Source organism: Colletotrichum spaethianum (assembly GCF_022836535.1).
Source record: "Colletotrichum spaethianum MAFF 239500 DNA, contig32, whole genome shotgun sequence".
NCBI classification, from domain to species: Eukaryota; Fungi; Ascomycota; class Sordariomycetes; order Glomerellales; family Glomerellaceae; genus Colletotrichum; species Colletotrichum spaethianum.
The window spans coordinates 344,839-367,318 of record NW_026054802.1 but is presented as its reverse complement, the minus strand read 5'-3'; the positions used below and the strand labels follow the sequence as shown (position 1 = coordinate 367,318).

Genomic DNA, 22,480 nt, shown 5'->3' with positions numbered 1-22,480 from the left:
TAATGATGATGAGGAAAGAAACAACTATATCAAGTAGCATAGCTAGAGCTGTTTAAAACTCTGTATTTTCTGTCCCTCACAAGACTACAATCTTGGAGGCTCCACCATGATCCTAGCTTGCTTTCTTCACAGAAGTATGCGTATCTGTCTCTTGGCGCCATGTAGCTATACGGGTGATAAATGTACAATCAATCCCTTATGATAGTACGGAAAATTAAAGTAAATGAGGTACTGCTAAGCAACGCCAAACAAGCCATTCGCATAGCACAGGTGAAGAGGGCCAACCACGGAGACTGGAATCTTTGAACGCCATCAAGAAAAAGTGTCTGTGACTTTAGCAATACAAAATCCTGGATTATGCACGCAGTGCTCGTAGAGTACATTTAGCTCGAAAAGAAAGCAAACGCCAAAGTTCCGCGCCAGAAAAACCCCCATTTCAAACAGAACTGCCAAACACCGCCCATGCCGTCCTCCCCACCGAACCTTGTACAAAGAAACGGCCGTCGTGACCGCCACCCGCCGCTCCGACCCGGCATGGCCGGTCGCCGTCCTTTTCCTTCCCTTCGCGGACCCAACCCTCCGACCACGTTCCCTCTCAATCCCAAAAAAAGGCCGCGTCAACAGCCAGGAAAGGGAAAACCAACAACGACAACCCATGACGTAAAACCCGCCCGCATAAGCCACAAACCCATCGGCCAGAGAGAGAGAGAGAGAGAGCCCCGCAATCCATGATCGCTCAATCTTCGGCTCGACCACAGGTCGACCCTGCGCGGCCCTCTCCCATCAGCCCTAGCTGGGAGCCTGGGCCCTCCCCCTCCCCAAAAACGCCCTCTTATCGGCGTGCCGTTGAGGAACCCTCTCCACCGCATGAACGATCCAGCCCCGCGGCGCGAGAGGCGACTGGTCGAGCGGCCGTACCCGCGAAGACGCAGCTCTTGGGTTCATGCGCGCAGGCCGGGGTCTGCTCGGTTGCGTGGCGCCCCGGACCGGCGATCGCGCTCGCAAGGACACCCTTGCGCTGGGGGCCTAGCATTGGCCTGCACTTGCAGAGGGACGCTTACAGTAGGGAACATTAGTCTAATGGGGGGACCATTTCAGCTCTAGCTTGGAGAGATACGCTGGCTCATAGCGTATGGGCCGGGTTCCAAGCATCGATGTGATAGAAATTACTCTTTGATTCTCCAAAATCTTCTTCCGTGCTTGGCTGTCTATGTGTGCTCAAGCTATGCTGTGTGGTATCTAGTGTTACAGGTTTCAGGTTCCAATGAAGGTATCGTATCATGGTGTGCTGTGGAATGTCATAATCCACGCAATGGTCATAAAATGGCGCTCTCTCCCCATCCATGGCATCCTAAGCGCCCCTCGCGGGCGTCCCATTACCCAACCAGCGCCTTCTGTGACGCACTCTCAATCATGCAACCTCCAGACAAAAGAAATAAGTAGTTCTACACATTAGTTGTTCTTACGATGCTGTCGTAGCTCTGTCTTTTGCTGTTCGACATGTTCCGGGCCCAGCGTCTGGTCCACCGCTCATATGGCACCTGCAATAATAATAGCAAGGCCAGATAGACCCCACACAAGAAGTCCGCTGTCCGGTCTACCCTTGGCACCGTTCATAAGCAAAGCGTCGAGGGGATTAACCGGAGGCTTTGTGGAAGTGCTCTGAGGTGCTGGTTTGCTTTCGGTCGTGGTTGTGACAACGGTTGTCGGCGGAGGCGGCGGAGGCGGCGGCGGCGGCGGTGGTACGGGGTTGGAGACCGGCGGAACTGCTGTGGCCGACGGTGGCGGAGGGGGAGGAGGGGGAGGGGAAGGAGGAGGCTGAGTCGGTGTCGGCGTTGATGTCGCTGACGTGATGGTTGGCGGTGGCGGAGGTGAAATGACAGAAGTAGTAGAGGGTGGTGGTGGTGGTGGTGGCGGCGGCGGCGGCGGCGGGTTGACGGTGCTGGTTGGGGGCAGCAGCACTGTGGTTGTGCTGGGCTTGATAGTCTGTACTTGGGACGACGTTGGTTGATTTTGTGCCGTACCGCAGAGCAAGTTGATCAAATTCCCTGCTAGAGCCTGACCAAGTATCGTGTTGGCCTGCACCTGTACGGCCTGGCAAGCATCCCGGACGTTGTTTTGCGTCCGTGTCAACCCACGCGTGCACTTGGCCGAGCATGTCCTCGAGTTCTCAAAGTCGGTCGCTCGGCATCCTATGATGGGACTGTTGTACGCCAACAAGCAGCCCAGCGGCACAGAAAGCTCAGTGATGAGCTGGAAGTTGGACAGACTGAGTGATATGTCGCCGACGCTGATTATGGTAGCCGTGGCCGCGGAGGTGAGGAAGAGGAGCTGGACCAAGTGCCACCGAGGGCATTGGAATATTGTATTCCTCATGTCCGGTAGCCGTTGTTCGTCGAACTCAACTGGAGTCGTCCTCGGGCGCAGCCGCCTTTGGGAAGTGTTGCCGAGGGTCTCGTTCAGTCGCTGCTCGGTTTCTTGTTTTACGCTTGTTTTTCTTTGAAGGTATCGTCGTTTGTTCGTGAGAGATGTTTCGTTGCGAAGGTCGAGTCGTCGAGAATGCAGTGACGAAGCGGCCAGGAATATGGTAGACGAACGAAGCTAACAAACCAGGATATGGCTGGGAGGCGCTTTACTTTTGGAGGATTGGAATGACAGCAGCGTGGCAGTCAGTCCTATTGAGGTCGCTGGCATCGAAGGGCAGATGGGCCGAAACGTCTCGCGTGTCAGAGGGTGCTGGGAATGACGGCACGATCGGCTGGAAGAACCACGGTCAATGCGGGTCGCAGGGCCGACAGGGTCCAGAGCTGGGACGACCAGCCAGCTGGACTCTGGGGAGCTAATTCGACTTGGCTTTATTACCTTATTTTTGGCGGCTGGACACCAGGTCGAGGAAATGGTGATAGGTGGTGATGGTATGAAAAAGGGCAAAAAGTGCGATTGCTTATAAGCGATCCACCCAACGCTACAGCGTCGGTCCGCGGCAATACAGAGATTTGGTGAATGACACCCTGCAGACGCCGGTGAGAAACGGCGTGTCTTCTGTCCCGTGTGGAAAATGCGCCGGTGGCACAGGGCGAAAACGAGCCCTTTTGCCTAGCACATGGGCAGACGAGAGAACAACGGGGAGAAAAAGGCTTCAAGAATCGTCTTGGCGCTGTTGATGGAGGCTCGAGCTTGGAGCTTCGCGTGGGCTTCGTATGCAGAGTTCCACAGCAGACCGGACGGGTGGTGTTTGTCCGAAAGTCAACGTGAAAGTCAGTTGGAGAGGGGGGCAGTCTTCACCAAACAGTAGGCAGTCGGTATCGACGTGCAGCTGCGTGTCAGCGATGCCGATATCAGGCGGCGGGCGATCGCGTTCCCGCGTTGAGCGCCTGTGCGGGTTGGAGGCAAGGAGCGCCTGAGCAAGGGCCGAGTGAGTGACAGGAGGTGCGATCAAACGAAGGATGCTGATCTTTGGATCTTGACTGCGCTGAGGCTTCCCGGGTTTGTGAAACAGAGGTGCTGCCGTCCCGCTAATCAACGACACCATTCAAACACACTGCTGTGACTGTTTGATGTTGACGGTTCGGGTTAGACAGAAGACAGAAAAAGAGAGAGAGAGAGAGAGAGAGATAGGGAGCCGTGTGGTCGGGATGTCGAGCTTTTGAAGAGGAACGGGCGGTTGAAATAACAGAAGGATAGAGGACGGGAGGCAGAGAGACTGGTCAGAGGGTTTGATGGATGGGAGAGAAGACACGGAACGGGGGCAAAAGGAGGCAGTCGACACTTGCTTCTTCCTTCTGCCTCGTTGGTCGGCGGCTTCGACTACCTATAGACATGGACTCTGTTCCCTTTCCTCGTTCGGGGAAGATCTCAATCAGATCGTCCCTCCCTCTCAGCCAACGGGAGACAGTGACTGTATCTTGGACGACGAAGTCCCTTTGCAAAAAGCACCAGCCCCTGCGCAGCCGTGATTCCCATGCAAACGCCATGGCGACATCTGATAGGCTCCCGCCTTTGAACGGCGTCGAACAGCGACGCAGGACTGGTCCCTGACGACACTCCTGACTGGAGCAGAAGAGACGGAGGCGATGGACCCAGAGGGCCCCTTCCAGCTCCGTGTTGACCCCGTGAAAAGCAGGGGGGGGGGGGGGGGGGGGGGCGGGGGGATTGGTTCACAAGGTTTCTCCTACTCGTTCCCCCGAGGATGGGAAGTTGGTGGCCCCAAAGGCAAAAGGCAGGGAGGCCAGCCAGCGAACGAGCAGGACGTGCTGAGTGAGGCTGGGCGAGGCGACACGGCAGGCAAAAATCGAAACGCTTTTGGCGTTTGAGGTGACGATGCAGGCTGCCCCTTGTGGGGCTGTGATTGGTTGCATGTCGCACCAGGGGGGGAGGGAGGTGCCCCCAGGTGCCCAGGTGCTGCCCCGCCCCTGCCTGCAGCAGCAGTGCAGCGGCCGTCTTCAGCTCCCCCGCCCAACAGCAGCAGCAGCAGCAGCCTCAGCAGCGGGGGGGGGGGGGGGGGGGGGGGGGGGGGGGGGGGGGGAATTGAAAAAAAGAAAAGAAAAAAAGAATTGAAAAAAGCATAGCCAGCAGGCGCCACTGGCGATGAGATCTGGGATGGACCACACTACCTACCGCCTGCACAGCTCCAAACCAGGCACAGACTCGTCCGTTGCGCTCGAGCCGGGGTTGCATTGGCGCCTATGATTCGCCAATGAGTGCGCGGATCTTGTTCATACCGCATCGCTTAGCCGTTCATTCACCCCGTCTGCCATCCAGCTCTTGCTCTTACTCTTACTCTCACTCTCACTCTCACTTTCACTCGCACTCGCACTCGCACTCTTATTGCTCACCCAGTCGCTTGTTCGCTCACTTCAGACCCTATATGCCATTGTTGTTTTCATTTTTCATAACTCTGGCCATCTGTACGTTTTAAGGCCAGCTTGAGACGGCCATGTTCGCGAAGGCACTCTTCCCGCTCGACCAACCTTGGATCGACGGCTTTGCACGATTGCACCTCCATTGCCGCTTGCTGCCATGTTTTCATGTTGTAGGTTCCTTGGGCATTACTGACGTCCGCATGGTGGCGAAACCTCGCTTCGCCATAAATTTTCCCAAGTAGTTATTGCCTCAGATCCATCGTCTTCGTGAGCACGCATTGCGACCTCGCCTCTGGAAGCCAGCACCGGTACGACTTCGGCCTGGGCCCATGTTCAAAATGGCTTGGGAAGACGAGACTGACTGGCTAGCCGTACCAATACAAGGTGCCCAAGGCACTGAGATCGCCTCGTTCTTTGCACCCTAGGCACGATATTTGGCTACCCTGGCTGGTCATCGTTCATCAGGCACACAATTGCCATGATACCATTCCACTGTCCCTATGCCTAGAGCTTCGCAATTCACATCAAGAGTCTTCATTTCTCTTCTACCGAGGCGGAAACCACGACAGGCTGCTCTGAAAAAGACAGCTCAGCTAATCATGAAACCTACAGCAAATGGTTGCCATGGGCGTCGAGAGCCCTATCCCTGGTACCGGTCACCAACCGTATTGCAGCATGCATCCAGGCTTGCCGATCTGTCGTGGCAAGATGAATCCCAAATTCTACGCGATGTTGCAAAGTCTCTGTCAATGCCCAGTTTTGGCCTCAGACCCTATGACAGAAGGTATTGGGACTCCAACTCACCCTCAGCCCGGGGTCCATAAGCCCGATACGAACAGGGCTAGCGTGGGATCCAACAAATACGAACAGAGGTTAGACCCATCCATCTGCCATATCTCCCAGCCAATAAGCACCAACAGATATCTCCGGTCCAGGGTCATTGGGGACGCGACGTCGATCGGGGTATGAGTAGCTGCTATCGGAGGAGGCTCCGGAGAATGGGGAACGTAAACTCCGGGAGAATGGAGAAAACCCCGGCGCTGCGTTGACACGTCCGTCCGCCTTTTAGGTCTTTCCCCATCTGTTCGTCTTCTCTGGCAGCCCGATATACTTCCCACCAAACCTTGATTTTCATCGTGTACCTTTCGCGATACCATCCTAATCTCGTCGCGGTCCCGAATTGCCAAGGCTGCAACGCTTCCGGGTCTCTTTAACCTGTGATCAGGCAGCTCGCTCCCAGCCCAACAGGAATCGCATGATGCCTTCCCCTGACTCGGCCCCGAGCGACGATGCGCGCAAGCGCAGAGCTCATAAGAAATCCAGAAAGGGCTGTGGGAATTGCAAGCTGCGCCGGGTCAAGGTACGCATCCCAGTCCCTTCCCTGGAGCCCCCTACCACACCATTCCTCTTCCATCCTCGTGGCTGTATGCAGGTCCGAAGCACATAATGCCATCAAACTCAAGTCAACAAGAACCGGGAAGCAAGGACGGCATCAGGATACCCAGCTGGGCTCCACATGAACCCCATCAACGCTCAAGCTAACCTCCTGCTTAGTGCGATGAAGCAAAACCCCGGTGCAAGAAATGCATCTCTTACGGCGTGACGTGCTACTATGGGACCACATCTACCGCTGCCGCCCTCTCCGTGGAGGTGGCGTTCAAGGTCGACTTGAACATCGCAACCCCGTCACAAATCAAGACCCCGGCTGCGCCGTCGGTCCGGAAAGCCCAGGCCCGGACCGCCACGTCTCCGTCTGCATTCCTCCCTCGCTTCGTGCCACCGCCTCTGCCGTACGCCGGGTCCATGGATAGCCCCGACACGGAGTACAGGCTCACGTCAACCGACATCCGCCTCCTCGAACGCTTCCAGAAGCGGACCATCACGACCTTCAGCACGCCGACCAGCAGGCTGGTCTACGAGAGGAAAACACTCCCCATAGCCTTCTCCGTAAGCCTCCATCCCCTTTCTTCCCCCTTCCCCCTTGAGCTCCCCCGCCCTCTTGCCGTCAAAACATACAGCAACGTGTCCAACTAACACCCACCAAAGCACCCCTTCGTAATGCACACCGTCCTCGCAATGACGCACCTCCACGACATCTCCCTCACTTCCTTCTCCACACCGCAAGTGCGCGCCTCCCTGGCCTACCACTTCCACCGCGGCGCCTCCCTCCTCCACCGCAAGCTCTGCGGCCCCATCCTCCCCTCCGAGCGCGACGCCCTCTGGCTGGCCGCCGCCTTTGTCGGCGTCGCCTCCTTCGCCAACGTCGTCGACATTGCCTGCCCCCACGAGGCCTGGCCCCTGAGGGAGAGCAGCCCCTCGGACCTCGACTGGATGAAGCTCGGCGACGGCAAGAAGCAGGTCTGGAAGCTGACGGACCCGCTGCGCACAAACAGCGTCTTCAGGGACGTGGCGAATGAGCTGTTCACGTACCTTGCGCAGCAGGCAATAACCCCTGGCGGCGCGGACCAATGGGAGTGCCTGCCGGAGGGCTTCGCAGAGCTGTTCGACCTCTGGGAGAATCCCACGCCTGAGAACCCGTATTTTGCGATGGCGGAGGCGTTGGCGGGGTTCTGGGGCGCGTCGGCGGAGCCCGGGTCGCGGGAGACGGCGTCGCCGTTTCTGGTGTTTACCAGCAAGCTGGACTCGCGGTTCAGGAGGCTGCTAGAGGACAAGGACGAAAGGGCGATGCTGATGCTGGCTTATTGGTATGCGAGGATTTGCGACCGGCGGCACTGGTGGATGTGGAGGCGGGCTGCGCTGGAAACGAGGGCGATTTGTGAGTATTTGGAGCGGAGATGGCAGGGGAGGTGGGAGTTGAGGCTGGTTGAGATTCCGAAGAAGATTGCAGAGAAGTGTGAGCTATGATTGGAGCAATGCGAGACAATCCATTTGACACAGGAATCACGTCGCGGGATATCAAGCGGAGTTCGTAGCGATTTCATTCATGTCACTGAGAGCATAGACGTGTAACAACAATTCAAGTTACAATGCCACATTAATGAATGTACGAGGCCACAATGATGAGCGTCTTGAACAAATATCATACCTGGTATCGCCGGAACCAAATGCTAAGAACCCCGCAAGATCAAACCAAACCCGCTGGACGCCAGTTGTATAATTGCACACACATTTCTCACGCCTCAACCGTGACATGTCCGCTGCTAGGCTTCTCCTCCTCGTTGCCCTGGGCCGCACCGTCATCAGCTTGCCCGGAGTCGCCGTGCGGGTATAACGGCTTGTTGGGGTCGTAGCCAACCGACTTGACTATTCCGAGGCCCTTGGTTCTGCCCTCTCGGAACAGTAATCTGTCGCCTGGAGCGAGGTACTCGGGCCGCTGGACGAACCGGAACGCCACTGTTGCCCTGTCGCCGGTCCGGATGTACGGGCGGTCGACATCGATAATTGCGCATGTCTGCGAAACTGGTCCGACATGCAACATAGCCTGGTATTTGGTTTTGATGGTGGTGGCATGAGAAAGGATCAATACTAGATATTATTAGATAGCGTGCTATGGCGACACTGTGTGGTCTGACTTACCTTCAGCAATAAACTCTCTGTGAACCTTGGGCGCCGGCTGTCCCTCAAGCTTGGGCAGGACCACCATGCCCTTTCTGACGTCCTTGCGACGGACCTTCTTCAGAGCGAACGATGCTGACTGTCCTGCAGAGGCAGCTGGCACCCCCAGCCTCTTGCGTTCAATCGAACGAATGCTGGTGGTCGTGAACTGTCCCAACGAGTCCGGCCCGATGAGGACATTGTCTCCAGCATGGATAACACCAGACTTGATAATCCCCGAGACTACTGTGCCGACGAACGGGACCGAGAACGTGTCGTTGACATGGAACTCGAAGGGGGCGTCAGAGTCGTAGCGTCCGTGGTGCGGCAAGATGTTCAAGAACGTCCGGACCAGGTCGAGGTTCTCGCCGGTGACGTTGGAGACCTGGAACACTGGGCATATCCGCTGACTGATGAACTGAGTGGCCGTGTTTATACATTCCTCGCGGTCCTTTATGAAGATGGGGATCTTGCGCGCCCCGGGGCTCTTGAGAATCTTTGTGATCTGGCTGATGGTCTGCTCGAGGATCTGCGGCGGGCAAATGTCAATCTTGGTGATGACGACCATGACAGGCACGTTGAGGGCCAGGGCAATGCCCAGGTGCTCTTTGCTCATGCCGATCAACCCGTTGTTTGCTGCCACCATCAGCAGGCAGTAGTTGGGGCTGCTAGAAAGCAGACCAAACACGGTCGTCCGTAAGTACTTCTCGTGGCCTGCCAGGTCCGTGAAAGTGATGACTTTGGCACTGCGCTTTCCGATCTCTTCCCACGAGAGTTTCCCTGGGTTCACGTTAGTTGACTTCTGTCCAACGGTGGGGTAAGCGGTGATTGCGTACGCCCAGGGGTCTCGGAGGTAATGACTTCTCCAACAGTGTCGAAACCCAAAATCTCCATGCCCACGGAGCTGGTTCTGCCCGTCTCAATCTCGTGCTTGTGTCGGAAGAGGTTCACTCGCGCTCGTCCTCTGCCGTCGTCCAGGTCACCCTTCACCAGAACACCCAGGAGAGAGCTCTTGCCTGCGTCGACTGCAATGGGTCATTAGTCCGAGTTATGCAAAGGGTCTCAGGAACCGGCTTGCGACAGTCTGCGGCATGCACCGCCTTGAAATACACAGGGGAGACGCACCATTGCCAACAACAGCTATTCGTGTTTCGATGACATCCTCCACGGTTGCCGGAGTCTGGCGAATCATAACCTTGCCGCTGCAGTGATTGTCCTTGCCAGACTTCGCGCTAGGGGCCTCCACGGCGCCGCCAACGTTTTTCGTGATGAGAGTCTGGCAGTCGGCTCGTATCCTCTTGGCCGCATCCTTTAGTCTTGTGTACGCGGTATTCCACTGCTCGAGAGATAGTCCCATCGATTCGCCATTGTTCTCAAAGCCGAGCTCGAAGACGGTCTCCCCGTGGCCCTCGAGTATCCTCTCCTGAATTACCCTCTCCAGTTTCTGAAGCGTCTCGTCGTCGGTGGCCAATAGCAGGTCCTTCAATCGTACGCCCGGGGTGGCCTCGGCCAGGTCGAGGTTGTCGAAGAGTTCATCGAGCTCGGCGTGCTGGTGCTCGGGGGCAGCAGTCGCGTTGGAGATGTCGGCCGGCTTGGCGCTTGGGTATCGTAGCGCCTGCTGTTTCTCGACGTACTCGGCGAAATCACTGAGAGCCTAGGTCGCAATGCGTCAGCGAGTGTCGCACAAGGATGCGCTTATCCGGGTGGGAGGCTTGCGTACAGCCTCGCCTTTCCGCTTCTCGTGCGGTAACGACTTTATGTTCTTGCTCGTCATAGTGGGGTGATGAGAGCGTTTACGTGCGTATCCTAAGAATCATTGATGCGCGTCGAAGCGAGGTAATAACAGGCTAAGAACCTGGGCTATACAGGAAATGGTACGATTGGGGACACAAATGGCGCGCAGTAGTGATTTATAGACGTGAGGCCAAATCTTGGTCAAAGGTTGGCGCCGCAACGGTTGAAAGGGAAAGAGTCATCGATTGACTCGAGCGGCGAAGTCAACCGTGGTACCTCCCATCAGCCCGTCAGTGACAGTCAAGGCCACATTCACCCCCACCAGGGTGACAAAAATGGGCCGCCGCTTTAAGGAACTTTACTTTACAGGCGACATTAGATTGGAACACGCCGGAACCAAGCGTAAGGTTTCTAGCTGATGGCTGACGGTCAATAGGAGCCTCCAACAGTCCTCTTAGCCCCAGACTGACTTTGAATGGGCTTGTCGAATCTTATTCAGAATTCTTTCCATTTGTCTTCTGCGAAACTGCACAATTCAACACCAGGTTACACAGCATGGAGATAATCTTCATTGACCCTCTCTTAAAGCAGCAATGCCGCTCCGTCATGAGTAACTCGGTGGGGCCTATCGATAAGAGCTTTGGCACGGGCTAAGCAGTTGCCATCCATCAGACTGCGGAGCCCCGGATTCTGCTGTGATTAACCGCGACGGAACTGTCGTTGCCAGCCTCAGACCCCGCCGCACACCCAGCTCGACACCTCGAATGGTCCAAGGGAGTGGGTAGAAGCGATGCAGTGCAGGGGGGCTGCTGGCTGACTCAGACGGTCGGCTTTTAGTCCATTGGCTTGAGTGTGGCTCAACCAAATTTGCTGCGCCTTACGGTGTTTCTTGATGATAGCAACCGGGAGGCCGAGGAGTCACATTGGAGTTGAACGTTTGCTGCAGTGGCATACCAATCATAACAGAGCCAGTAACTGGTTTTGAGCCTGAATACGCTCTTGTACTTGTAATTTTTATTTGAACGGCAAACAACGACAAGACTGAGCAACCCTTAGTCCATGGTAGATGCGCCAAGCTGTTTCTCAATCGTCGCTCCTAGGAGAGCAATGCCCTCTGGCCTAGGATCCTCCAAGACCGCATCGACGTAGCGTCGACCCCACTCGTTTCGTTGACGGCCAACGAGGCCTGGTAATGCGGGTATATAGGAGTAAGTCCGCGTTGACGTCCATGACGATGTGGGAGGGTTCGCAGATATCTCGGTTCGAGCAGGACCTTGAACCGTGCTTGAACCTCAACCGAGTCCTGCTTCCGAGTTGCGAGTGTTCAAAACTGGTCTCGTTTTGTGTTTCGATGTGATGCGACCAAATGCTTCATCCCGCATTGGTTATGAAGATGCGTGAGGGGAGATGAGTACCACACTGTCGCCTGCGAAATTGTTAGCTCTTTAGACGTTTGAATTGCCGAGGGAAGATCATACCTCGAACAAACAACATCTCCGACTTTCTGCTGATTGTCTGCGGGGTCATGTTAGGTTGTTGTGATGAGTTGGACGCGGCTAGCTTCTCTCACCTTCACTTCGTCGTCCTCCTCATCCTCATCCACCACGTAGATTGTCTCCTCCACCTCTCCTAGGACCAGGTTGCAATGGCTGTCGTATGCCTGCGAAACAAGGTCAGAAAGTCTCACTCGTCCAGCTTCCAACTAAGTATTGCACTCACGTGAAGTCTGCCCTTGAGTTCCCGGTCGCCTCTGAGCTTGACAAAAACCACCTCATCGAGCAGGAGCTTGACGAGGTCGAGGGGCTCCTGAACGTGAGTAGTATCTTCGCCGGCGTCCGCCATGATGAGAACAGATGAGTGTCGGGTTGGTCAGTCGGAAAGAACAGGGGGCTTGTGGTCGTAGGTACGGGGAGGCGCGTTTCTCGATGAAGACACAGCAACTCAACTGGGATGGCCGAGAGCAGTGGTGGGTCCAGACACATCAGAATTGTGCATTTTGCGCCGCTGAGCTTCTCCATCGCGTCATTGGTCAAATCTCTCGGATCCGGCGTGACAGATATTCCGGCCCTCAGGCCACTTTCTGGTTGAACCGTGCCACGGCACACCGGAAAGTGGACCGGAATGGGTCTTGCCCCGGGTCAGCGTGGAGCTTCCCGCTTTGGCTAGGATGGCACGGTTCGAAGGAAGGGAGCAGGGCTCAAAGTAGGCACTTGCAGGACCTTTGTTAGACGCCGGAGGGAGGGGAGGAGGCGGGAGGAGGCGACAGGAGGAAGTTGGGGAAGCTGTAGGGGTTGCTACCATTGGGGTTGAGGAGGTGCCAATGATTTACGTGGTACCTCCTCTCAACTAAGAAAGAGAGAGAGAGAGACAGTTCTATGTTTTCCTTGCCCACGCACACTTCTCGAGGTGCTCTCCCAGCAACGTCTTCGAAAACACACACCCGTTTGCCGCCCCTTTGGCTGCCTCCGTACTTGAGATGAACCCCAGATCTCGCGCTCTTCCATCATGATACCTGCTGCGGAGGCCATCGGCCTTCGACAGCTACTGTTACCGCAGCTTCGGTCACTTCCTCCTGGCACCCCCTCACGAGTCTTGTGTGCTCGGATGCGAAGATTTTCTCAACAACATCGCGTTTTGTCCACAGCAGTCCCTGTGAGACCATCAATCTCCCAACCCCAGCCGAGTCTCTCGAAGAGGAGACTGTCCCAGTCGCAATACCTCAACGCCGAAGCCCGGAGTGCGCCTGCGAACAAGCAATATGCCGATTCTCCCGGCGCCCTCGTAGCGCACGTGCTCAGGGCGGTTCAGTCGCAGGATACAAACAAGATTCTGAGGGGGTTACGGCACTAGCACACCACCAACAGCAGATCGAGGTTGCGGACGCATTACACAATCTTTCAACCACTGCCTTCTCAGCGATCGTGCGGTCTTTGGACCCTTCCCGAATCGGCCCCAAAAGCGACGCGACCCATGGTCTACGCATCCAGAGTGGTCTTGGGCAATTCAGCTCTGTCGCGTCCCTTGTAGACCAATATGGCGTTCGAAAAGTCTATAAAAACGCCTTCCATGCACTGCGCTCCTTGTTTGACTTACGGTCTTACCATGGCAGCAACCCGTCGCGAGCCGACTATGTGGTCCTCTTGAGATGTGCCGGAGCTGCGTCTGACTTTGAAGCAGCGAAGGGAATTTGGCATGGGGCAATGAAAGGAGACCCCGCTGGCAATCCCAGAGATGGTTTAGTTATTGCCGAGTACTTCAAAACACGGTTCCTCACAGACCCGACCTACGCGCAGAATGACCTTGCGAGATTTCGAATGCGCCCACGCAATATCGCTCGAAACAGGAAGAGCTTCGATGAAACTCGACTTCTTTGGCCTCTCGAGAGACTGCGACTGAGTATAGCCTTGCGCAAGCGAAACAGTTTCGGACGCGCTCGCTGGTTGCCGACACACGACCTACACCGTCTTGTTAGCTTGCCCGCACCTGTGAGACGACTTCGAAGCTATATCAAGAGAGAAAGGAAGGTGGTAGATGAAGAGTTCTACTGCGCGTACTTATTGGCAAGTGCACGCGCAGGTTCGTTCCGGGATATGATCGGACTTCTTTGGCGAACATGGAGGATCAAGATCACGGACTTGCGAGATCATCGAGCAGCAGAAATCACCGGTGGTATCCAGAGGCGGAACCTGAACCCGTTATTCCAACCAACCGAGCGCCTGATTCACGGCATCGTGCAATCATTTGGATGTACCGGCCACGTTATTCTCGCCAGAAAGCTGATTGTGTACATCTCTCAGCGATGGCAAATTCCAATACCACCAAGCTCCTGGTCTGCGCTCTTGGAGTGGACTTATATCCTTTCTTCTAAACCGGCCAGCACGGAGTGGAAGATCATGGGTGACCCCAACAGAATTATCCGTGCGGACGAGGTTCTCTCATTGTGGGAGACCTTGAAGGGTGAGCCCTTCTCGGTCAACGTCGGCCTCCACGAAACGGACATCTACGTCAAATCGTTGATTAGTGCTGGAAGGCTAGATGAGGCCTGGGAGGCCATAAAGCAGGGTTGTGCCGGGTACGACTCTTTGTGCGAAGAGGTTGAGGAAGCTCTGTTTGAATCGCTCTACCCTTCAGCTCCACCAACGTCAATTGCTCGCCATCGGCATCTCAAGACCAGGCAGCACATGACGTGGTACACTGTCCAAGGCTGGTGTCAGCAGTGGCTTCGCCGGACCAGCAAAAGCCTGCGACATCGACCACATCTCTCCCCCCAAATCATCCCCCAGTTCGTTGGCGACTTCTACCGCTTCCTGCCTGATCCGATAACATATACAACAAATGGAGGAACGGTCAGGATTGCAAACAAGGAGACGAACCAAAAAGTGAAGTGGGTGAGCCGCATCGTCACGAGCGCGCCAACACAACGCCTTGCCCCGGATCCAAACCGCCCGAAGTACGCCAAGCCAGTTGGCGCACGTGATCCGGAGGACCTGGTTCCCGTGCTGACCCAGTTGGGCGATCCGGTATACGAGAGTATGCCAATCACTATTCGAAAATCCATAAAGAGGATGGTCCGCCAACGGCGGCAGCTGAGGTTTGGACAAGACGAGAAGTTTCTCCGTTCTGGGAAGGCCATGATGCGGGACGACCCAGGGACGGATGTAGCAGATATGTACATACCCGACGTTGATACAGATATCGCTGAAATGGGACCGCAAGATGCTCGCAGACTAGATAAGAACGTTGTTCTGAGGGCCCTCGTTTGGTAAGTAGGGCGGTTACCGGATGATGTAATAGATAGGGACTTCGAAAATAGCACTGTTTCTGTATAGGTAACCGCAGATATTGAGGACGATTTTAGTATTGCAATGCCAAAGTGCTCCTCTGATCGCTCGCACCCGCTTGGAAGGTGACCAATGCCGTCTAGGTCGGATTCTGGGTAATCAAGAGGGGGCACAGAAGACCCCTGAACTCGGATGAGGCGCTTCCACATGTTGGCTTAGAAACAGGCAAGACAACTGACTTGTGACGTATGTTCTCCTGCGGGATATGTAATGTTCATTCTGTAACTACAACGCTGATGATGTGTACCCAGGCTTTCACGTCTTCCCAACACACAAGATACATGGAAGCCCATGAATAAACGCCTGCTCATGATGCAGAAGGGAGGGGGTATGAGATTCTCGGTAATGTATGTTTTTGTATCCGTGTCTTCCCGCTTCCTTGTCGGGCCGACCTCGTCGCGGCGCAGTCAGACCTTGATTTCGTCGGCGTCGCCCTCGACCGTTTCCAGCCGCAGGTCGTTGAGCACCATGTACCTGCTCAGCGCGATCCAGCCATACCGGAACCAGACCATCTGGCTCTTGTGCGCCGTCGTCATCGCGTTCCACGCCGTTGCCCAGCCGCCCTCGGCGCCCAGTTCGCTGAGAAACACCAGCGCGGTCGGGTGGTAGTTGTTGTCCTCGTCCTCGTCCTCGTCGTCGCTATCGTCCTCCTCTTTCTTCGCCTTCTTGGGCGGTTTCGGGGGTTGCTGCCGGCCGTGGTCACCCAGGAGAACAGCGTGGGTATCGCGTCGAGGAAGTTGCTGTACTTGCGCGCGACGGAGACTGAGGTCAGGGTGTACAGGTCGACAGGGGATGGCCACTGCGGGTCGGCTGAGAGGGCGGAGATGAAGGCGCGGGCGCCGTGGTACAGCGAGATGTGGTTCGGGTGGGAGGAGACGCCAATCGAGTCAAAGGTGATGAGGACGTCGATGTTGGCGTCGGGTTCCTCGCCTGCGGCGCGCTGACGGGCGAGTTGCGGGGCGAAGGCGCGGCCGAGGAGGGAGGCGATCTTGGTCTTGTCCCAGACGTTGGTCATGGAGTCTTGAAAGTCACTTGGGAGCGGGGCAGAGAGGTCAGCAGGTTGCTGGTCGTATGGGGAAGGGATGAGAGTTGCTCACGGGCTTTCAATGACAAAAACGTCTTGCTCTTGCTGCAGACCGAGCTTCATACCGCTCTTGACCAGCTCTTTCTTGCGAGTTTCGCCCAGACCATCGGCGTCACCTACACACGTGCCCCTCTCGTCAGCGATTGCGCTGCATTGCCCCTCCAGCAGCACCCCGTGGATCTTTCCCTACCTGAGCTCAGACACAAGATCTTAACATGGTTTCCGGTCTCGGGCTTGGTGAGGGCCAGGACGGTGGGTGCAAAGAACATGGCCTCATCATCCGGATGCGCAATCAGAAGGCAGATTCGTTTATTCTCCAGGGTCGGCAAGCGCGGCGTGAGTAGCGGCACCAAGCATATGTACAATGCGGGTGCGACTGCCACCAGTAGAGCGCCGAGAAACAACATCCAGCCCATTGTCTGTTCGTGGTCGCGCGAGCCTACTCTCCCGGCGCTTCAGGGATGCGATTTCGGTTCGTCGGTGAGGAGGCTTCGGTTTCCCCGAGGTGGGGTCGTCTTCGGGGGGAATGTGTCGTAGATGCGGTGTGGCGCGGGTTGAAGGGCCACAACTTTGCGCAAAGGGTTGCGCGTGGGAGACGACCACGAAAGGCAGGGGAGGAGTAGGAAGGGGAGTGTTCCCAAAGGAACCCGTAACAGTGACGAGACCGCACTAGATGCAAGACAATAAGTACGAGGTAGCCGTCATCGCCGGGGGCGAAAGAGCGGAAGACTGAGATGCCACCTTGCGATTTGGGAGACCCTGGTCCAATCTCGTAGGTCTTCCCTTAGCGACGCCGGCAGCGGGCTTTCGGTGGCGGTGACTGTCAATGGTGGTGTGGGTGGTGGGCAATAGCGGGAGGCCATCGGCTAAGAAATTAGATGTGCCTCGCAACGTGGACGATTATCATCCTGGGGCAGTCGGTGTGCGTCGCACCCGTTTCCCTTGCCGAAAATGCAAGCGGTGACAGATCGCGGAACGGGGTCCTGACGAGACTAAGTCCGCCGAGAGGGGCAAGCGACGGCTACTGATTGGCGGGTTGAAGCCTATGTCATGCGACGAACAGGGCCCTTTGGTCACTGGACCGATGGCCTGCAGGGGCCGGGGAGCTCTTTTTTTTATGGGCCGGAGCTGAGCTGACAGCGGGGAACAAGGTTGGTTCTGCCAGAGAGCAGAAAGTGTCAATGTCAGCTCAAAGCTGCGTCTTTGTCAGCCAACGGGCACGCGACCAGACGATAAACGCCGTGACGACAAACATACCTTGCAGCTGCGACCGAGGCCTGCTTCGATCAGACGGAACAATCTCCGACCAGAACTCGCCCGACTCTGAACATCTTTGTTTGGAAACGTAGACGGCCGAAGGGGACGACGAGGACGTAATCCGAGTGTCGTTCGGAGCCTTGAACATGGCAAAGAAGGGCAAGGAAAAGAGGGTGAAGGATGCCGGCAGCATCCCTTTGGCACAACCAGATCGGTCTGGCCCTAGCGAAGCCACGCTGCTCCAGCTTGCTCAAGAGAGGGGTCTCTTCAAGCAGGCCGAGCAGGACCCGAGAAACAAGAACCTGTCCAAGGGTGCTGTCCCGATCGATAAGCCCAATAAAGAGGATAGTAGCGATGGTGAAGAGGATGACGATGAAGAAGCTGTGCTGTCCCCTACCATGGAGCGCATCATGGACACTCTGCTGTGGACTGTGAGCCTGGCCATGGTCCATGGCACTTTTGATGTGCTCGTTCAGAACCAATACGCCATGAAGATCGAGTATTCCGCCATCATCAGTCGTACGCTGGTTGCCTTCTTGGGTGAGTTCCAATCCGAACAACTGAATGCCGCCTGTGCTGACGGTGTTTGGCGGCAGTCCTTTCCTTCCTCTTCTACAACCTCCATGCGCACCCTTCGAGCCCGAACCTCATTCCGGGACTTCCGCTTCGTTTCCAGCATCCCATCCGGCAGGCCATCTTCTTCGTCGGCAGCACCTGGGCTGGGTGCCACCTGATATATATCACCAACGAGTTCAGCTATCTGTATGTCTTAAAACAGGCTCCGACGCTGGGATGCGTGTGGATCTGGTCGATCCTAGAACTCGATCTGGCTATGGCTGTCGCCAGCCTGGCCGCAGCGGGAGGGTACCTGGTACAAGGAGGATACGCCATTAAATAAGCAACCGCAAGTCTTCACTTGGACATTGATCGTCTGGTTGACTGAGAACGGACTCTGCGTTCGCGCCCTCGCGTTGTTGGCTCAGTTGGGCTTCGCTGCGAAGAGTTGGACACCCGCCGCGATTTGATGGCGTTGGTCATTGACTGGTCATTTGCGTTGCTGAGTCGACTTTGGTGCATCAGACGGTAGACGAGATCCTCCAATCGATGAATCTGGGCTCGCTGCTCGGTAATTTGGTTCTCCATACGAATAAAGCTGTCTTCGGTCTTCGCTTCCGTCCATGTGGCCCTTGACTCTAAATCTCGAATTCGCCTGCGAAAAGTATGAGCTTTGGCAATCAACAGCAATGAGGGGGTTTCTACGAGGATATCATGCTCATTTGCGTGAACTGAACCCGCGCTGTCAGAGATTCTCTCTGCCGAACTAGTTCTAATGTTTTGGAACGGACAGGCAACCATGCCATGGCGACGTTGGTTGTGAAGCTCCAGCTCTTCGGCACGAGGGTCCATCTGCCCTGGTTCTCGGTGTCCTGGCCGGCGGCTTTTGTCTCGGCTTCAGCTAGGAGCTCCAAGATGCGCTGTTCCAGCTTGATCAGGTCGTCCATGACGAAGGCATACATTTGGTACTCTGGCTGGCGCTGACGCGGGCCCCCGGGCCTCTCGCCGGCGGTCTTGATCAGATCTGAAAGCCATGTGGACTCCGTCTTGAACCAGGATAGAGAGGCTTTGACCCGGAAGTATTCATCGTCACTGTTGCGCAGGTATGTGATTCTGACATAGACAGCTGCAACAATTGCGACGACGAAAGTGAGAATGCCGGCAACGTTAGCTGCGATGGACAGAGGGCTGTCCTGCTGCGTCACGGGGTCCATCGGGAGAGATTAGAGATGCGCTCGCGGAGTCAATTGAGTGGATGCGTGACGATGTAACGTATCTGTGAATGCCTTCAAATAGAGACCGGGACGACTGCCTGGTCAGGCTCGAGTCATCGGGAGGAAGGGCGGGAAAGAGGATCTTGGGACTGAAAGAAAGACAGAAGAAGGTGCGGATGCCTTACCCCTGTCACTCCCGCCGCTAGGATGTTAGCGCCGCTCTTGGCAACCGGTAGTGGGGCCGTTTCTCACGTATCTCCGACACCACGTGATCTTTAACTGTCGACGACTTACTCACGATGGTCAACTATTGCTTGTTTGATAAGTGTTATTGTTTTCTCTTGAAATTGTAAGATTCATTAAGATAGCCTTGCCCTTTGTAAAGACAGCAATCTTGGCCAATCTCGGCACATCTACGTCCGGCCGTCTTCAGGTTATGATATGAAATCGGACATCGTTTGAGAATAGTGAATCTGGGACCATTTCCAAATCATTGTTGCTACAAGGATACATCTATCGTGTAGTTCATATTCGATTATATCCTTGCCGTTCCTAGCCACCAGTCCCGCACCATGCAGCGGCGCCAACATAGCCAATGTGCCAACTAAGCATAACGGAATGTACTGTCAAAATACTATGATGAACCAAATTTCACTGCAACTAGTTCATCACAGTATCATAATTCTTGGAGGAGACGTGGTACTCTTAAGGTTGCTGGGTCACCAGCACACTGCCAGCTTTCGGAGGCGCTCTATGGGCTTCGACGAGTACAACACAACAGTAAATCCCCTGGCATCAGTAGTTGTATTAATATGCGCTCTCTCCCACAGCAGCCATATCACGGAGGTGGTAAAATTCTTTATTGATTTTACTGGCTGGCATCCGTTAAGATCGCCTCACTCTTTGGGCTAGCTGTTGTAGATGCCACCAACACTCTCTTAGCCTCACCTTTCTGCATCACCTGCAGCACCCATCTTGATCGAAAGAGCCATATGAAGCACAGGCCAGTCATATCCTGCTCTTTCTTTCTTTTGTGGGATTCGATATACTCCCATCAGAGCCACGAAAAACCAGACCACCTTCCGCTGACTCCATTGAAACGAGCAAACAGTCGGGTATCCACCAACCTCTTGTTTCTTCCAACCTCTCTCCCTTCTTCAATTTATCCCTCGCTCATCACCTTCCTACCTTCCAAGTTTTTCCCCCGCTTGCCCCCGACTTCAAAACCAAGTCTCTCACACCAATTCTCCTCATCAGCCAACAATCACCAACAAATACTAAAAGCTTTCACCTCGAACACGTCGCCATCCACGGTAAACTCACTTCAACTCATTTTTAACACCTTCATCCACTAAGAAACCCCAGCATTCATCATGTCCTCCAACGGCTTCACTCCCTACACTGTCCCGTACACTGGCGTCGTGGGCACTGTCAACTTCGTTCCAGGCGCCGCCGCGCACCCTCCCGCGCCCCAGGACAAGGATGGCCAGGGAGGTTTCCAGCGGCCTGCTGTCGCTGATGAGCCCGTCGCTGCTGACACCAGTCGTAGCAAGGGTAAGTCGATGACTATGGGTGCGACTGGCGGTCCTCCCGAGGACGTCATTCCTGCCCGGTTCGCGTCAGCGGGAGCTGCCGCTGCCAGCGGTGGCATCGCCATTGTCCCAGGCGGCTCTCGTGCTGGCACTATGCCGTCCTCTTCGGAGATCTGCGCCGCCAGCGTCAATGGTCAGATCAGTGTTCAGAAGAAAGAGGAGCTCAAGGGCTTCAACTTGGTAGGTCCAACAACCCATTCCAGCGACTAGAGGATCCGTCTCTTGGCGAGCTTGAAGGATGCCACCATCTCTCGGTTGGTCTGAGCAAGAACAGAAGCTCCCTTCATTCTCTTCAGCAATATTGATGAGATGAGTTGTTTGGGTCAACCAGTTTCTTTGCTCCTTCTTGCTTAGCCATTGGCTCCTTCCCTTACCGTTTGAACTCGGATCTCTCATCCTCCTTTCTAGTATCTATATAAAGCCTCTTTTTCTCCAGCTTCTGATATTTCTTTCTTCCCTAGAACAAGAACCACTCGCCTTTTGGCATTGATGGCCAGTGCGATTACGGTGGCGAACCGTCGTCGCCTACCTTGATGACAATGAGTGCGCAACGCCGTGCTGACCGAGCCTTGCCCGTACTTGCGCAGCAGCTGGAGGCCGTGAAGGCCGAGAACCAGCGACTTCGAGACTCTAATCACTGCCTGCAATCTAGCATGTCTGGAACTGAGACGTTGCGTCAACTTCTTCTCAGTCTTCAGAACAACAATCAACAGCTCCAGACCCAAATCCAGAGTCTGTATATGCAGATGCAGAGTATTCAACAGCAGGCTCAGAATTTCGCTCGACACCGTGACAACCTCCAGGCTCGGCTCCACAATGCCGATCTCAGCCTCGAGGAGCTCACTGACCTCATCGTTCGCCTCCAGAGCGTCGTCCGTCGCATTGATCCTGACATATTTGTCACGTTTCCCGTGGAGGTCCAAGAGACGTTGACGGCTATCCACGAGGAATGGAAGTACCAAGAGTACTGCAAGATCTTCCAACCTCAGCAGGGCAACAACTCTTCTGGCGACGTCAGCATTCCACAGCCCCAGGATGCTGACCAGTCCCAGTCTATCAGCTCCATCAGTGGTTCTTCGCATGCCAATGTCTCTTCTACCGATTCGGGAGAGATCTCTTCCAACAATCATGGCCATGGTGCTTTGGAAACCGGCACCGTCTCTGCCGCCCATTCCAACAGCGACTCTGCCAATGTATCGGACAATACCTCTAACGACATCTCCAACAATGACCTCCTTAGTCAGTTGTTCGAGGGTCTCACCCTCGGTGGTCTCAACATCATGAGCTCTAACCAAACTTCTAAGGGCGCTCAAGCTACCGAGAACATGCTTGAGCTCTACGCCTCCTCGACCCCGTCGAGCATTGGAACTCCCAGAACTGTCTACTCTCCCAGTATTCCCGAGACTGCTCAACACACTCAAGCTACTCGAGTCTCTCAGATCTCTCAGTCTGCTCAGGCTGCTCGCAGTGTCCCGGGTGCTGAGTCTCCGGAGACCACTCAGGACATGCCGACCCCCAACACAGTCGACTCTCACGGCACGCGCGACACTCTCGAGCACTAAAAAGTGTATTACATTGCGGCAAGAGCTACTTGTGCACTAAATTTCACAGTTCGACTCTATACAGATTAGGTGAGACTTCAGAGTCACACTCCTTTTGTGTTACTACTTCCGCTGACATCACGGCACCAGATTCAAGCTACCATTGTGATGGATGTTCTATGGTAACTTTAGCCACGAGAAGCCTTGTCTCTTGCTCGTTACAGCATCCACTATGCAGATAGACG

The 22,480-nt window shown here is 55.3% G+C and overlaps 10 protein-coding genes across 10 annotated transcripts; 3 read left to right on the top strand and 7 right to left on the bottom strand.

Moving 5' to 3' along the window:
• Positions 1–1,636: 1,636 nt before the first annotated feature.
• Positions 1,637–2,376, bottom strand: ColSpa_10021 (uncharacterized protein; the record flags this gene model as incomplete). Its single annotated transcript, XM_049276233.1, has 2 exons — positions 1,637–1,986; positions 2,025–2,376. 2 exons carry the CDS (start codon positions 2,374–2,376, stop codon positions 1,637–1,639), a joined length of 702 nt encoding a protein of 233 aa, XP_049132190.1.
• A 4,096-nt stretch (positions 2,377–6,472) lies between these two features.
• On the bottom strand, positions 6,473–6,742 carry ColSpa_10020 (uncharacterized protein; the record flags this gene model as incomplete). Its single annotated transcript, XM_049276232.1, has 1 exon — positions 6,473–6,742. The coding sequence occupies one exon, from the start codon at positions 6,740–6,742 to the stop codon at positions 6,473–6,475; it is 270 nt and encodes an 89-aa protein (XP_049132189.1).
• A 261-nt stretch (positions 6,743–7,003) lies between these two features.
• ColSpa_10019 (GTP-binding protein 1) lies at positions 7,004–10,191 on the bottom strand (the record flags this gene model as incomplete). The annotated part of the gene is made up of 6 exons (XM_049276231.1): positions 7,004–7,520; positions 8,000–8,348; positions 8,400–9,197; positions 9,254–9,442; positions 9,543–10,071; positions 10,138–10,191. The coding sequence occupies 6 exons, from the start codon at positions 10,189–10,191 to the stop codon at positions 7,004–7,006; spliced, it is 2,436 nt and encodes an 811-aa protein (XP_049132188.1).
• Positions 10,192–11,679: 1,488 nt separating this feature from the next.
• On the bottom strand, positions 11,680–11,993 carry ColSpa_10018 (putative U6 snRNA-associated Sm-like protein LSm4; the record flags this gene model as incomplete). The annotated part of the gene is made up of 2 exons (XM_049276230.1): positions 11,680–11,811; positions 11,871–11,993. The coding sequence occupies 2 exons, from the start codon at positions 11,991–11,993 to the stop codon at positions 11,680–11,682; spliced, it is 255 nt and encodes an 84-aa protein (XP_049132187.1).
• A 1,748-nt stretch (positions 11,994–13,741) lies between these two features.
• Positions 13,742–14,917, top strand: ColSpa_10017 (uncharacterized protein; the record flags this gene model as incomplete). The annotated part of the gene is made up of 1 exon (XM_049276229.1): positions 13,742–14,917. One exon carries the CDS (start codon positions 13,742–13,744, stop codon positions 14,915–14,917), a length of 1,176 nt encoding a protein of 391 aa, XP_049132186.1.
• Positions 14,918–15,399: 482 nt separating this feature from the next.
• ColSpa_10016 (N-acetylglucosaminyl-phosphatidylinositol de-N-acetylase) lies at positions 15,400–16,007 on the bottom strand (the record flags this gene model as incomplete). The annotated part of the gene is given in 2 exon segments (XM_049276228.1): positions 15,400–15,678; positions 15,696–16,007. The coding sequence occupies 2 exon segments, from the start codon at positions 16,005–16,007 to the stop codon at positions 15,400–15,402; spliced, it is 591 nt and encodes a 196-aa protein (XP_049132185.1).
• Positions 16,008–16,085: 78 nt separating this feature from the next.
• Positions 16,086–16,492, bottom strand: ColSpa_10015 (N-acetylglucosaminyl-phosphatidylinositol de-N-acetylase; the record flags this gene model as incomplete). Its single annotated transcript, XM_049276227.1, has 2 exons — positions 16,086–16,192; positions 16,267–16,492. The coding sequence occupies 2 exons, from the start codon at positions 16,490–16,492 to the stop codon at positions 16,086–16,088; spliced, it is 333 nt and encodes a 110-aa protein (XP_049132184.1).
• A 987-nt stretch (positions 16,493–17,479) lies between these two features.
• Positions 17,480–18,231, top strand: ColSpa_10014 (uncharacterized protein; the record flags this gene model as incomplete). Its single annotated transcript, XM_049276226.1, has 2 exons — positions 17,480–17,873; positions 17,930–18,231. The coding sequence occupies 2 exons, from the start codon at positions 17,480–17,482 to the stop codon at positions 18,229–18,231; spliced, it is 696 nt and encodes a 231-aa protein (XP_049132183.1).
• A 358-nt stretch (positions 18,232–18,589) lies between these two features.
• ColSpa_10013 (uncharacterized protein) lies at positions 18,590–19,102 on the bottom strand (the record flags this gene model as incomplete). Its single annotated transcript, XM_049276225.1, has 1 exon — positions 18,590–19,102. The coding sequence occupies one exon, from the start codon at positions 19,100–19,102 to the stop codon at positions 18,590–18,592; it is 513 nt and encodes a 170-aa protein (XP_049132182.1).
• Positions 19,103–20,475: 1,373 nt separating this feature from the next.
• ColSpa_10012 (uncharacterized protein) lies at positions 20,476–22,256 on the top strand (the record flags this gene model as incomplete). Its single annotated transcript, XM_049276224.1, has 2 exons — positions 20,476–20,874; positions 21,156–22,256. 2 exons carry the CDS (start codon positions 20,476–20,478, stop codon positions 22,254–22,256), a joined length of 1,500 nt encoding a protein of 499 aa, XP_049132181.1.
• Between the last annotated feature and the right edge of the window lie 224 nt (positions 22,257–22,480).